Source organism: Zychaea mexicana, assembly GCF_025766255.1.
Source record: "Zychaea mexicana strain RSA 1403 chromosome Unknown BDB00scaffold_21, whole genome shotgun sequence".
In the NCBI taxonomy this organism is placed as follows: domain Eukaryota; kingdom Fungi; phylum Mucoromycota; class Mucoromycetes; order Mucorales; family Lichtheimiaceae; genus Zychaea; species Zychaea mexicana.
Genome location: NW_026516684.1, coordinates 434951 through 449256, shown reverse-complemented (window position 1 = coordinate 449256; position 14306 = coordinate 434951). Strand labels below are relative to the sequence as shown.

The window sequence follows — 14306 nt, the reverse complement described above, 5'->3', positions numbered from 1 at the left end:
ATACGTTGCTCTCCTTCCCGTTTCATACTAGTAGTTGCACATTTGTTTAACGGTTATAGACGCATACACTTAGGAACGGATCATATCGAATGTTCTTGATCTATTACATGCACTGACCATTTTTCTTGTTATATACCGCAAGGTCCAATTGGCTTTTACTGGTATAGATGGAATGATGGCGCTTTTGTGTACATACAACTAACTTGACAAGTAATATAAGCACACAAAAACAGTAGTGATGCTCTATAATAACCATAGCTATACAGAGTGTCTTACCACAAATAAAAGATGTTCAAGGCAAACGCTTCTTCCAATAATATAAAGCGTCTAGTTCCGCAAACTCTACTAAATTTTATCTTTCTTCTTTTCACGCCAATTCACTCGAAAAAAATAAAATAAAAAAGCCATGCCACTTCTTGAATCGGGTCAATCCAACAAAAATCCATTCCTATTTACTTCTTCGACTACTGAAGCAACAGGCAATCAACCCGAGAACTTTCATGCTCTGTCCAAAGAAGAGCAAGGTGTCTTGCTAGACCATGTCGCGTCAGAATTCGCCAACGACCCACAGGCCATGGAACGCCTTGCTGCCAAATTCCTACAACAAGTGACACCGGACGATTTCAATACGGTCTCTGTCCAACCCCAACCGGGATTCGTTTGTAAAACCAAAGTGGAACGATCGAAAAAGCACAAGCCGGGGACTAAAGTGTATATCAACATTTGCCATGCAGACGCCATTCCTGCTCCTCCTGTCGCGAATGAGAATGAAATACAAAAGGCGTTGGATGCTGAACAAGACGCAACGTATCGCGTGCCTCTCAGTATGGGTCAACCTCGTTTCGATACCGATTCAAGTAAGACCCCCCCCCTATTTTTGATAGCTGATCATGCGTGTTTTTGGAGTTTTTAGATATTTACTATGTCTATGTGTATATAGCCTCACTTATTATGGATGCGTGTATCCATACACAACCGTACATGCGGGCAGAACGTGATCTGGATTTCAAGTTGTATATCCTCGAGTTGGCCATTGAGTTCGTAGAAGAGATGGAATCGGTGGAGCTCAGTCGAGGTAAAAGTTCAAACTATGCATCAAGGTGTAACTATCTATAACCTGCAATGCTGACTATCAATTACAGAATTCACAATGCCAAACCTGCAATCCAAAGGCACGATACCCCAACGAATGCTCCGACTACCAAAACCTGCTTTAATATCTGCTGTCAAAAAGCAAAAGCCTGCAAAAAAAGAGGGTACCAAGTCATCATCAATCTCTATCAATAAAAAGGGGGATCGTCTGACAGTAGTAGTTCCAAACATGCCATCATCTGTAAGTTTTATTGTCGTGAATATGGATGATTGTAAGGAAAACCCTTTAGCCTAATATTTGACAACATAGAATCCTTCATCATGGACGCTAGACATCGAACCCATGGAGCTGATGATTGGCGGTATTGGGAGTATGCTTAAGCGGATTGAGTTACCACAGGCGGTGGATATCCACCATGTAGATAATGATGCCACATTTTACAAAAAGAGCAAGGAACTCGTCATTCAATTGGTATTAGCACCACGAAATCAATTCCTGTAAATAATATATACAACAACGTACTACTAAGAAAACACACTGCATATAATTAGGTAAAAAAGGAAGCCCTTTTCTTTATAAAAAAAATTATGAAATATAGATATTACAAATTATTACAAGGACGAAGCAAGTTGCTTAACCTTGTCCGCCTTTTCGCTTTCTCCCTTTTCTCCAAAGCGGGCAGCAAGCTTTTCTAACGAGTCCTTTGCATCAGCCTTGTTTTCGATCTTATCGTCCAAGACCAATTCTTCTGCAGCCGAAAGGGCATCTTCCAACACCTTTTCATTCTCTGTAGCTGTATCCGTGGCCATGCAACCGTTCACAAGCGATGCATACATGGAGCCGGTCCGGGAAAAGTTATACAGAGGCACCATGGCCAATGTAATGAATGCTTTGTCCATTTCGGATTGCGTACCGAGTGCCTCAATCGTCTTTTCAAAATCGCCCACTGTTGGCAGCAAACCATAGCGCTGACGATCTCCCAAAAGCGTATACGCAATATCACCACGCAGTGTCTGAGCACATGTATCCAGCAGCTTTTTGGTGGTGTATTCAGTGACGGGCAAGAGCTTGTTGCGCCACTGTTCAATCAATAATGGCATTTTCTCGACTTGTTCGGGCTCGTTGATGTGGTGTATCAGGTTGTTCAGACGCGAGTGCTTGGGAATGTTGTGTAAGTCTTTGGGATCCTGTGTCTCGACAAGAAGAGCGTCGTACAGATTACTGAAGCTTTCGTCACCCTTTGCCGCATAATGTGATTGCTGTTGTTGTTGTTGCTTTAGCAAGGTTTCTTCGGCCTCTCTTTGCTCTTCGGCTTCGAGGAGTTCTGGGTCGTTTTCGTCAAGCAGTTCAGCAGTACCCTGTCCCTTCTTGGCCTTTAGCACTTTTTATTTGAAAAGAAGTAAAAGTCATTAAACGGTGTTTGTGTATTGAGGGAGGGGGTTGATACTTTATGGGTGTTTTCCACTCACACACACTCGTCGGTCGCAACGCGTGGAATGCACAACGTTGGCTAACATTTGCTGGACGTGTTGCTGCCATTGCTAAAAAGAAATACAACGCATCAAGGGTCAATTGCAACCATTCAATTACGAGTAATTCTATCGAGGTGGTACATACTGGGTCGCAATGCGACTTGCTTTTTCAGGAGCGAGAATACGCGAACAGTGGGACGCAAAGCCATTGTGTGGAAGAATGAGAGTGGGGGTTTTTGTTGGAGCGGGAAGTGAGCTGTCAAAGCAAAAAACCGGGCTTCAACCCCACCCCTTCTAAAATTCGACCAAGCCACTTGCAGCCAATGAGCTGTCAAATTCGCCTTTAATGCAATGCTGCATTTGCCCGTCTCCCCAAGTGGTTACACCTTGCGCTTTTTCTTACTTCGATGGATTATGTAACTCGGATGAAAAGCCGCTTTCTTTCTTTGGATGACGGATTTGTCACCAGCATAGTACAGTTTATGTAACGTCACATCACACTAGTTGACCTCCACTATAGGCCCCAGGGGAGTATCAGGGGAAAGATGGTGACCATCCGAGTAATCACCTGCAACAAGTTCTAAAAAGCAAGTTCTAATGCTGGCTTTAGTGTATAAGCAACAGAAATTGACTTGCTATACCACATTGATGGTGCGGAGCCAGACATCTTCTTATTTTCTTACCGCATATCTAGTGCGATCAAGTCATTAGCAAGTTATACGTTTCTTTCAGGCATGGAAGTAACATGAGCAAATTCAGCATTGTATACTTTCTTGACATGATTGATAGCTGCAAAAGCTCAAGGTGATTATTTTAAAGAAAAAGACATACCGTAGGTGCATTGTGCGCCAGATACAATATCCGTATGCGGGGAGAAAAAGGTATAATTTCTTGTTGTTAAAGGCTCATGGTCTTCTACGTGAAGGGGTGAAGCGATAAATTATCTTGAGAATGTCCCGGGAAACACTTTATCAAATCGCGTCATTGATACATTGTATGATATAGAAACAGGCAGAAACACATGACCTTGTTATTTGTGTGTGTGGACGTAAAGCCATTATTTTGTCATTAAGTCATTAACGATAAATGAAATAGCAAATGATCTAAATTCAGCATTAGCATATATGCAGCTTCACAACAAAAATTGTGGCAAATACGAAATTGTGGCAACTAGCGTTGTTGGGGATATATCAAAACAAAAACGCCAGTTTAAAATGTTGATCTTGCAGTCCGACCGGGTTGCATAACAAAAAAACTGGAAAGAAGTCCTTTAAACAAAGAACTTGATGTTGTACGGATGATTCAGAAGATTGACAGATTTCCTAAAACAGCCTCTTGTCTTTGCCTCCCATCCCTCTTCCCCTATACTCTCTCTTTCTCGAGATTTGGATCAAGGGATACGAATCAAACAAACAGTTCTTAGTATCACGGGCTTTTCGCTTTTTTATCTGAATACCACTTTATCTGGCACATCACATGTCACATTGCTGCGTGTAATATTTTTTAATGGCTAGGAAAGACATTTCGTCACTATAACTACTGCTACTGCTACCGCCACCATTACTACTATTCATTGCCATTTTGTGTAAGAGTTTGTATTTTAGAGTTAAATCTGCCAGCCCCTGTTACTATTTTCTATTTCAGAATTGTAGGTTCGCCCCTTATGATAAAATGGAAATGTCGAATAGAACGAGCTATATAAGTATGCATCTTTCCGGCTACCCGGTCGTTAAATAACATAAGCGTTTAGATACGCCTTCTTTCCTTTCGCTCGCCATTTCCGCACCTGTCTCTTATATTTTGTTCTCATTCGCTTGTACTACTATGTTTAGTCTTACTGCGGTAACTTTACTACTCATTGTCACGATAATCCATCATCAAAATGCCATGGCAACGACTATCCCCGGAGCATTCATGATAGAATACGCTGATGGAACCGATTCCATAATTCAACAGCACAATCGTTTACTATCCTCACTCGGTCCACTCTCGCAACTACTACAAATACGTCAAACATATTCCTCCCCGCTGTTTCATGGGGTCTCCATCAACCTCCGGGACAACAACAACAACGACCCACCTTCTACCATTGTTGATACTGTCGTCAACAAAGCTACCATTGGACCCCACCATCCCGTATTATTCGAACAATTAATCCGTAGTCCAGATGTCCTCAACATTTATCCCATCATGCAAGTGCCGCAACCTCAATGGATAGAAGAGGAGGAGGATAATGTCCATTTGCCATACGAAAATAAACTGAGCCAGCTCAAGGATATCCATCAATCACTGAACATTACCGGATCGGGTATCACTGTAGGCATCCTTGATTCAGGTTCGGTCTACACTATAACTGCCATGTTTCAATCAAAAAACCATAAAGGCTATAGAAAATAATAACGGTGACATTATCTTTTATGTGCAGGTGTTGATTATGACCATCCTGCGTTGGGTGGAGGCTTCGGGGATGGCTTCAAGATTCGATTCGGGTACAATTTGGTCGATCCGGATAAAGACGATCAAGATGCAGGAACACATCGCGCTCCTAATGACCCATATGATGTTTGTCTGGGCAACATTGGTGGTACGTTTGCGCTCTACTGCAATTTAAAAGGCGGATGCTAACAGTTTATCAAACCTCCTGTCTTATTATAGGACATGGAACTCATGTGTCTGGAATCATTGCCGGCGTTGATCCAAGCAAGGTATTCAAGCGTTTGTTTTGTGCGGGTTGAAGTTAAGCAGGGAAAGTTTGGCTGACGAACAAAAAAAAAACAGAGTTTCCTCGGTGTGGCACCAGACGTCACTTTGGGCATGTAAGGAAACAACATGCTATGGAAATCCCGTTCCAACATATGATTATTGACAAAAGAAAGAGAAACAAAATTAGGTGGCGTGTATTCGGTTGTAGTGGTGGAGCTAGTGAAGATACCATCATAAAAGCAATGGAAATGGCTTATGCTGCAGGTATGTACTGGATAATATTATAATAATCAGCGCATCCTGTCTTTTTACTCACTCAATAACAGGTTGCAATGTAATTAATCTCAGCTTGGGCACGCAATCTGCGTGGGCAGAGAACGCCATGGCCGTTGTGGCTGACAGATTGGCAAAGAATGGTGTTGTTGGTACGACGCTGCATAAATAACTGCGATATAATTTTTCTGCAGTGGCAAAAAAAAGTAGGTCGACTAAAATGGTTTACGACATTTATAGTGGTATCTGTTGCAGGAAACCAAGGTAGCGATGGTGTCTTTATGCAGAATAGCCCTGGATCGGGCTCACGGGTGATTTCAGTGGCCTCTGTAGACAATTCTTTCTATCTCACACGCGTCGCCACGGCGAATACATTCCCGGATGAAGTTTACCGTAAGCAAGAAAAATACTTGTCTCACATGATAGCAGGCTCACTAACTACTCTTTATATGTGTTACGTTTCAAGCATACGAACTGTCAACATCGACAGAACGCATGCCTAATGGGACACTCGCGGTTCTATTCGACAAACTAACACAAGACATTATTACAGCATGCTCAGCGGATGCAATACCTTTTACTTTTCCATTGACCCATTCTATTCTACTTGTACGTCGTGGCGAGTGTAACTATGCGGTCAAACTACAAGTCGCAGAGCAAGCAGGAGCCAAAGCAGTTTTATTCTACGATAGCAAGGGCCAGGACACAGATCGCGCGGTCCAAGCCCTGACGGCCGAAAACACGATACCATCTGCCGGTATTCCCAAATCATTCGCCGACAAGCTGATTAAAGAAGCTTCCAAAACCGTCAACTCGACAGCACTCAGTGTCTCATTCAGTATTAATGAATACAACCAGACGATCCCTTCTGCTGGCCAAATCTCGAGCTTCTCCAGTGTTGGACCCACTTATGAACTTGATCTGAAGCCCACTTTGGCTGGTATTGGGAATCAAGTGCTCTCGACTATGCCACTACGTATGAGTAGTACTAATGTTGGTTGGGCCACACGTTCAGGCACCTCAATGGCGGCTCCTCACATCAGTGGTGTGGTGGCACTCTTATTGGAATATCACAAGCAACAAAAGAGAAATATTACTGCTGATGCTCCAGCATTTGTTACCGAGCTGTTGCAGAATCATGCACAGATTGCCATGTTTGACACGCTTCCTGACCATCCCTTACTACAAGGAGCTGGATTAGTACAACGTAAGTACCAGTTTTTACAAGTTGACACATTTATTCTACACTTGTATTAACGCTTTGTGTCGGATATTAGCGTTTACTTCGCTCCAAAGTGGAATCCATGTATCACCGGGCCATATTAGTTTTAACGACACCACCAACATCGTAAAGACCCATCAGATACATATCGCAAACGACGGAATCAAGCCTGTGACCGCCCAACTTCAGCATAGTCCATCCAAGGCCATTCTACCTTACACCAATACTAGCAGCTTTACCTTGGCCCAGCCACATCAAAGAGACGACACGCATGTCGAGCTCGAGTTTGTACCATCACGCATCACCTTAGATCCAGGTCAATCAGTCGATATCCAGGTCACGATACATCTTCCACCCATTGACTACCATTATCAAATGTATGGTGGCTTTATCCAATTTGTTCAAGAAGACGACCACACCATGAAGAGCAAATTGGCCTCTATGCCTTATTTTGGTGTACTTGGATCAGTGAACGAGCTGCCTCTATTCGATCAAAACTTCCCATACCTTGCACCTGGTGGCAACCCGGACATCATGTACGGTCCCTCTGAAACGTTTATATTGAACACGACCCATGCCCAGTACCCTGACATTATCTGTCGCTTGTTATCACCGACCGCTCGCGTGTCCATTCAAGTAGTCACCGACGATGACACAATCAAAGTCATTGGCGATATTGATGGTGGACCCTTTAAATACTGGGAAAGAAACCGACTCGCTGGAACTGACTATTATCGAAGCATACAGTGGAATGGTAAAATTGTGACAAACGGCATCGGCTCCGAGGCCACCACCATGGTTTCTCAAGGCACTTACCGTCTACGTCTTCGAGCACTGAAAATGTTTGGGAATCCAGATATACCCGAACAATGGGAGGAATGGATCTCTGGTCCTATACTTGTACAGTAACATCACCCATCATCAAATTGTACTTTTTTTTCATTTCTGTTTTCCACTACGTACGAGCCACAAAACAAGCATTCAATTGTACATACAGTGTTCAACTTTAGCATGATCCGACCAACTATTTTTATCTAGTTTATTGTTATGATATTAAAGCCCGTATGTAGTAGCTTCTACTACTAGCACCTGATGATTTAACAGCAAACTGAAGTTCTTTTGTATAAGAAAATTATAATTCGACCCGAGAGAAAAAAAAATAAGTAAAATAAGCAAACATTTACACAGAATTTGTTGGTACAAGCGGAAGAATTTATACAATCGCTAATATCAACAACATACACAAGAAGTCATCACGCTCTCTTTCTCACTTTTTTTTTCCTCGTCCTGTCGTCATGGTAACAGCGCTGGACCACTACTACCATGATGTGAGAGACAAGCAAGGACGACGTCGAACAGCAGCAAGAACAACAACAACAACCCTTATCACTACATCATTTCTACTCCTCATATGCCTCACTAGCAGCAGCACGCCAGCATTAGCTACAGGAGTGGCAGACATTCTAACACATCCAAAATGGGCAGCAACAGCAGCAGCTACCAACAACAACAAGGCATTATCAGGCCGTTACATTATCGAGTTTGACGAAAACTATCAAGGGACAGCAACACGTTTTGTTCAAGAACTAGAGCACGAACATGACCATATCAGATGGAAGGTGGCGCATGATTATGATACCGAGTCTATCTTTCGGGGAATTTCTGTTGAGCTCAAACAAAATAATAACTTGCATGCAGCTGCCAATGGCAACGCTACCAGCAACACGTTGTTGCCGTCGGAGCATCAAGTGATCCATCATGTTATCGAGAAGCAGCATGTCAAGCGTGTATTCCCTGTGGTTGAAATCCAACGACCCACGATCCAACACTATAGTCAAATTGATCCTGAAGACTTGTTCATTTCATCCGATGTCGTGGGCTTACCGTTTTCGCACAACATGACCCAAGTGGATCGCGTCCATACGGAATTGGGCTTTTATGGTGATGGAATTACAGTGGGAATTATTGATACAGGTAAAAAATTGTAATTTTTTGTGTGAAAAATAAAAGTTTACCATGAACAAAACTGATGTTTTTTGTTTGCTAGGCGTGGACTATTATCATCCTGCTCTGGGTGGTGGTTTCGGACCTGGCTATAAGGTACTACATTATTTAAAAAAATGAACCAAGTAACTAAACGCGATGCAAAAAAAAAAAAATATAGATTGCAAAGGGATATGATTTGGTCGGTGACAGGTTTAATATAACAGATCCTTCAAGTGTTGATCCAAAAGATACTCCACTGGATACGTGCACTGACCCCTCAAGTGGTAAAATTTGGACCAAGAAAAAAAGCTTCAAGTTGTAGATATGCATAGATCGATATGACTCATTGATGGTCATTTTCTGTAAAAAATAGGGCATGGTACTCATGTTACCGGAATTATTGGCGCCGAAGATAAGAAATATGTATGCAAAGTAAAATACTTTAAGCAATCGAAATGCTGATTCCCCCCCCATTAACTTGTCATTTTTGTCCATAGAATTTCACGGGCGTGGCTCCTCATGCCACATTAGGCATGTGGCGTATATTTGGATGCACTGGCTCAACGTCAAACGATCTGGTGATCAAAGCCATGATCATGGCCTACGAAGCAGGTACGTACATACATATAAATATGTTCAAATCGGTATTGATGTCTTTGCAAGAATATAACAAGTTACATTTTATGGGCAGGCTGCAATGTTATTAATCTTAGCTTGGGTGGAGCAAACAGCTGGCCTGAAGATTCATCCGCCCTGGTAGCGGATCGTATTTCAAGAAGAAATGTCACGAGTAAGAGCCCAACGTTTCATCAATTCCTTGACAGATAAGTTCAAGTAACGAGTGCACATGTACTGATTCGAAATACATATAAATAATATTTTAGTGGTCATTGCAGCGGGTAACGAAGGCAGAAGTGGTGCTTTCATGATATCTTCTCCCAGCACTGGTAACGATGTAATTTCGGTCGCTTCTGTTGACAACGACTATAGCTTGCAGCGAACGTTATTTGTCGACTCGACTGGAGCCAAGTTCCGTAAGATTTTTTTACTTTAATAGATCTGTCTGAAATCAACATGATATCAAAGATCTTCGCACTTAAAAAGCCAACACCATTCCCCAATAGCGTACGAACTATCCAGTACCACCGACGAAATCGCCAATGGCACGCTGGTTGTCTACAGCAACAATTCAGACGAGACTGAAAATGACGGCTGTCCAGACACGACGCCAGACACTGATTTGACCGGTCACATTGTTCTTGTAAAACGCGGCACGTGCGAATTCGATCTAAAGGCGAGACATATAGCCGAGGCTGGCGCTACCGCAATGCTTGTCTATGACAAGGAAGGAGTCGATGTGTTCAAGCCGACCACTCAATCAGCGCCTATTCCTGTTGCTGCCGTTTCTCATGAAACTGGACTTGCTTTAATTGCGCAACAACAACAACCGGTTTCGATTACGTTCAGTGACATGTTACATCAAGTACCGATCAGTACTGCGGGCTTGATCTCTCAATTTTCGAGCACAGGGCCTACTTTTGAAATGGGCATGAAGCCAGACGTGGCTGGTGTCGGTGGCTTTATCTTTTCTACGCTTCCCACGAACCGAGGTAGCTATGGTATCTTGTCAGGCACGTCCATGGCTTCGCCCTATGTTGCTGGTGTCTGTGCGCTTTATTTACAAGCACATGGTGCGACACGCGATCCATTGTTTGTGCGGGATCAATTACAGAATTATGCGGTGGAGGTACGAGCAACTGGTAATCATGATTCCATTCCGCTTGACAATCCTGTACGACAAGGTGCAGGTCTTGTACAAGGTAAGATAGAAACAAAATTGTATTCTTTCATTCTAAACATTTTATAACGGCTTTTTTGTTTTCTAAATCAAAAGTGTTTTGAATATTTGTATCTTAGCATATGATACGATCCAAGGAGGTATTCATATCAGTCCCGGAAAAATCAGTTTTAACGATACTGTTCGTTATGCGCCACGGACAGTGACCATCACCAATATGCATGACTACGCCGTGACCTTGACGCTCGAAAACATTCCCGGCGTTCCTGTCGAACCCTACGATACGGCACGCTATGGATTCGCTCTTGTTGAACCTGCACCTAGCAACACCACCCTCACAGCCGACCTTTCATTTGACAAGAGTATCACATTGGATGCGGGAGAATCTCGACAAATGACTGTGTCTGTCAATGGTTTCAATCAAGAACCAAGTCCAGATAAGCCGTATCCATTTTATGGCGGTCATATTCGGCTTACGGATGCTCAAGAAACATCCAGCGGAACAGTCCAGTTCCCATACATGGGCGTTATAGGCAATGTGACAGAAATACCTATTTTCGACCATGGCTTCCCATTCATTACCAATAACCAAGAGCTATCTTCTTTACATTCCCTTGAAAGCCTACAAGATGCTGGTAATCGCACCCGTGGAGGACAGGACTCTGATGATGACAATGATGGCAGTGATGGTTTTACGGAATACATCATTACGCGATCACCCAACCAAGACGGCCAAGAGTCTTCTGTACTTGTCGTTATGCGCTTCTTGATGGGGACAGCACATCTTGAGGCTCAAGTGCTGAATTCAGAGCAGGCAGCAATTGGCGCAGCGTACACGATTAACCACGTGCAGCGAAACACAATGGATGATACGAGCATGGTCGTTGTGGATTCCTGGAACGGCACATATATTCCAAACACGTTCGATAATGAGCAACGTCAAGTCCCGGTGGAAAACGGAACGTACTATTTGCGTTGGCGAGCATTGCGACTATTTGCTGATCCGCTCAATCCAAATAGTTGGGAGAGCATCACATCTAAACGCATCATTGTAAACTAGCCACTATAGCAACATAGAGAGATAACATAGATAGTTGATGTTTTATTCTTGTTCTTCTCGATAATGTCATGCATAGTATCATGACGGAAACGGGTCATTGTCGTAATGATACATATGCATTATAAACACATTTACATGCATGGTCATTTGATCGTATATCATGCTTTAAATTGTACACATTTCGTCATATCATAGCGTTTACGTTGTACAACTTATGACCTGAAATCGCATCTGTTTTAAAAATGGAATTTTATATATAGTCGAAGTATGGACAAGAGGAGAAAAGAGCAAAAAAAAAAAAATTAATTATATAAACTATCGACGATGACTTGATTCTGATGTTCTAGAGGAGGATCCACCGCCATTGCCACTACCAGTACTTGTTACGCGACTACTTCTATTACTACTACTATTGCTATTACTATTTTTATGGGATGTTGTTGTTGCACTGCCATAACGGATCACGATTGCTTTAATATTGACATAAAGCTTGCAACTGATCTGTGCCCACCGTCGTGGATCATGCGCCAGTGGCAAGATCCATTGATCCAATTTTTCTGTCGTTTCATGTAAAGCTTCGCGGGTATAAGGGGACAGATAGTATCGAAGCCTTAAGAAATGTGCAAATACGATCAATGCCAAAATGGAAGTCTGGAAACTATAATCCAAAAAGAAGGGTTGAGTTTTCCTTTCACGTTCAATCGCGTAATAACACGCACACACACACACACACACACACACAAAAAAGGCCATCCTTCATCCTCAGAGTATCCTTTACCTAATGACACCAAGCAGCAATTGGCCCATGACACCAACCACTTCGACATACGCAGCCAGCTGCATGGCCATTTCATGATGCTCATCGGTATACTCTTTGATGGATTGACACGCCTGCGCAACTGTTGAGTTGCTGTTGCTATCTTTCGGGAACAACACTGGCGTGATTGCACTTGGAATATATGCAAACATGTGAAAGAGCGAGAATATAAAGAACGGAACGAGTGTTACTATTACAGATTAATTTGTGTGCATAAAAAAATAAGGAGTTCAGTCCCTAATTCTCGCAAATACAGTCTTCTTCCTGCCCACCCCCCTTCTTCATCCACTTGAAGACTTCCTTACCAGTGATGGGTCGATATGAATACCAATAGAACGCGAGTGCAAAGTATTGAACGTTCTCATTACCGATAAACTCCATATCAAATCGTCTCGGGATCTACATAATTACACGTGTCAAAAAATTATACCTCTCTCTCACACACCCTCTTTCTGTCCTGTTCGGAAAAACAAAAGTCGAGGAAGCGAATACCATCGACTGTATACTTACGCCAACAGATTTCCAAATGACGATCCCATAGGATATCAGCGATCCGGCATGAGCGCGTTTGTAATACCCGGTGTAAGGATGGAGTGAAAGGACGGACGTAAAATAAAGAATGGCATTTAACACGAGACAGACGTGACCCAACCACCAGTAAAATTGTGGATGCTATACGTTAGAGAGAGTGAGAGACGAAAGAAACTTGACTCGATGAGTTTCAAAAACAATTTACTTTTGCATTGTAATGTAGTTGCAAGGAAAAAAAAGGGGGGGGGGCCATGTGTGTACCTTGACAAGTGTTAGTATTCTCTCGGACAATGGCGGATGATCCGTCATTCTTTTTAGTTTTGGCACCACAGCAAGCACAAAAAAGAAGTTAGAAGAGAGAGGAAAAGAGTCCAAATTCAAATACTTGTAGCATTGAGGTTACACAGTGCTCAGGAGCACGCGGCAGGCAAAAAGGGCGTGGCACTTTTTTTTTTTAATAGTCAGATGAAAAATCTGGGGAAAAGAAGACAGCTTTAGTATGCTGCCGCATCCACACACCCTAATTTGTATTAGACGCATATATAGCCGCTGCTCAGAGCAGCTGCTTTTTGATTGCAATTGAGTAGAAAACATAAGCAATGACGAGCAATTTATTCAGATCTATGATTTAAACAACTGCTTTCTTCATGAGAAGAAAGCGCACATCAGGCACCTTGACAGTGCCATGCCAATTATATTCGATCTGTTTTTACCTCAGCAAAGCCCAACTTACGGTACCAGGCAATCAATTCTGTGCGATTATCCAGGACCTCCAAGACAGCCGTTGCAATGTCCATCTCTTTCATGCGCCCAAACATATGACATATCAATTGGCCGCCGACACCTTGACTCTGGTATGCTGGCGCAACGGAGAGCAAAGAGAAATCTGCCTCGCCCTCTTCATTGGGATGCTTAAAAAAAATAGTCCCCACCACCGTATCATTGTCGAATGCATACAACAAGATATGCGATTTGCCGTTTGTTCAAACCATGGTTTCGATTTCCTCAGGATTTGTCCGTATACCATCGACAATATGCTTCACTGACGTCCAGCCACCTGTTTTTTGTGTTGAATTAGGACCAATTTACCGCCAGAATGGTAAGCCTCATTAACAACCTTGACAACCGTGTCAGTGTGTTTGAGATCTGCGATACCAGCTTCTCGGATAGAATAGATCGTTCGTTGCACCATTTTAGAGAACTTTCTTGTTGCGGAACAACCAGTTCATTTTCTCCCTCTACGTAAAGGGGTTTTTTTTATGGAGGAGTATCCCCAAGTGAGAGTTTATTTTTCTCTGCAGTCACGCGTGCCGCAATTTAGACAGAGGCGTGCTGCGTGCGAAACTGGTTG

General features: G+C 42.8%; 6 protein-coding genes across 6 annotated transcripts; 4 read left to right on the top strand and 2 right to left on the bottom strand.

Moving 5' to 3' along the window:
* Positions 1–628: 628 nt before the first annotated feature.
* On the top strand, positions 629–1255 carry BDB00DRAFT_730401 (PIH1 family; the record flags this gene model as incomplete). The annotated part of the gene is made up of 3 exons (XM_053118305.1): positions 629–857; positions 941–1075; positions 1143–1255. Coding segments are annotated over 3 exons (477 nt in total), but the record flags the coding sequence as incomplete, so codon positions are not given.
* A 449-nt stretch (positions 1256–1704) lies between these two features.
* On the bottom strand, positions 1705–2774 carry BDB00DRAFT_786479 (uncharacterized protein; the record flags this gene model as incomplete). Its single annotated transcript, XM_053120615.1, has 2 exons — positions 1705–2474; positions 2711–2774. The coding sequence occupies 2 exons, from the start codon at positions 2772–2774 to the stop codon at positions 1705–1707; spliced, it is 834 nt and encodes a 277-aa protein (XP_052981689.1).
* A 1682-nt stretch (positions 2775–4456) lies between these two features.
* BDB00DRAFT_814593 (uncharacterized protein) lies at positions 4457–5319 on the top strand. The gene has a single exon (XM_053122857.1). The coding sequence runs from the start codon at positions 4480–4482 to the stop codon at positions 4960–4962; it is 483 nt and encodes a 160-aa protein (XP_052981688.1). The 5' UTR covers positions 4457–4479; the 3' UTR covers positions 4963–5319.
* Positions 5128–7853, top strand: BDB00DRAFT_814590 (peptidase S8/S53 domain-containing protein). The gene is made up of 7 exons (XM_053122856.1): positions 5128–5270; positions 5344–5381; positions 5456–5532; positions 5595–5693; positions 5782–5934; positions 6008–6748; positions 6819–7853. The coding sequence occupies exons 1-7, from the start codon at positions 5184–5186 to the stop codon at positions 7670–7672; spliced, it is 2049 nt and encodes a 682-aa protein (XP_052981687.1). The 5' UTR covers positions 5128–5183; the 3' UTR covers positions 7673–7853.
* Positions 7854–8058: 205 nt separating this feature from the next.
* On the top strand, positions 8059–11836 carry BDB00DRAFT_945498 (peptidase S8/S53 domain-containing protein; the record flags this gene model as incomplete). Its single annotated transcript, XM_053129507.1, has 10 exons — positions 8059–8113; positions 8249–8737; positions 8811–8863; positions 8937–9033; positions 9123–9172; positions 9247–9361; positions 9441–9539; positions 9634–9783; positions 9874–10569; positions 10667–11836. The coding sequence occupies 10 exons, from the start codon at positions 8059–8061 to the stop codon at positions 11605–11607; spliced, it is 2745 nt and encodes a 914-aa protein (XP_052981686.1). The 3' UTR covers positions 11608–11836.
* Positions 11837–11841: 5 nt separating this feature from the next.
* On the bottom strand, positions 11842–13318 carry BDB00DRAFT_973141 (uncharacterized protein). Its single transcript, XM_053129879.1, has 5 exons — positions 13217–13318; positions 12935–13096; positions 12730–12823; positions 12386–12614; positions 11842–12265 (listed from the first exon to the last, which is right to left on the bottom strand). Exons 1-5 carry the CDS (start codon positions 13262–13264, stop codon positions 11923–11925), a joined length of 876 nt encoding a protein of 291 aa, XP_052981685.1. The 5' UTR covers positions 13265–13318; the 3' UTR covers positions 11842–11922.
* Between the last annotated feature and the right edge of the window lie 988 nt (positions 13319–14306).

Coding starts and splice junctions, on each gene's coding strand:
- BDB00DRAFT_814593 (XM_053122857.1), top strand. CDS start 4,480: ATGATAGAATACGCTGATGGAACCGATTCCATAATTCAACAGCACAAT.
- BDB00DRAFT_814590 (XM_053122856.1), top strand. CDS start 5,184: ATGCTAACAGTTTATCAAACCTCCTGTCTTATTATAGGACATGGAACT. Junction 5,271..5,343: donor CCGGCGTTGATCCAAGCAAG/GTATTCAAGCGT, acceptor AAAAAAAAACAG/AGTTTCCTCGGTGTGGCACC. Junction 6,749..6,818: donor AGGAGCTGGATTAGTACAAC/GTAAGTACCAGT, acceptor GTCGGATATTAG/CGTTTACTTCGCTCCAAAGT.
- BDB00DRAFT_973141 (XM_053129879.1), bottom strand. CDS start 13,264: ATGACGGATCATCCGCCATTGTCCGAGAGAATACTAACACTTGTCAAG. Junction 13,097..13,216: donor GAATACTAACACTTGTCAAG/GTACACACATGG, acceptor TCTAACGTATAG/CATCCACAATTTTACTGGTG. Junction 12,266..12,385: donor TTGCTGCTTGGTGTCATTAG/GTAAAGGATACT, acceptor TTTGGATTATAG/TTTCCAGACTTCCATTTTGG.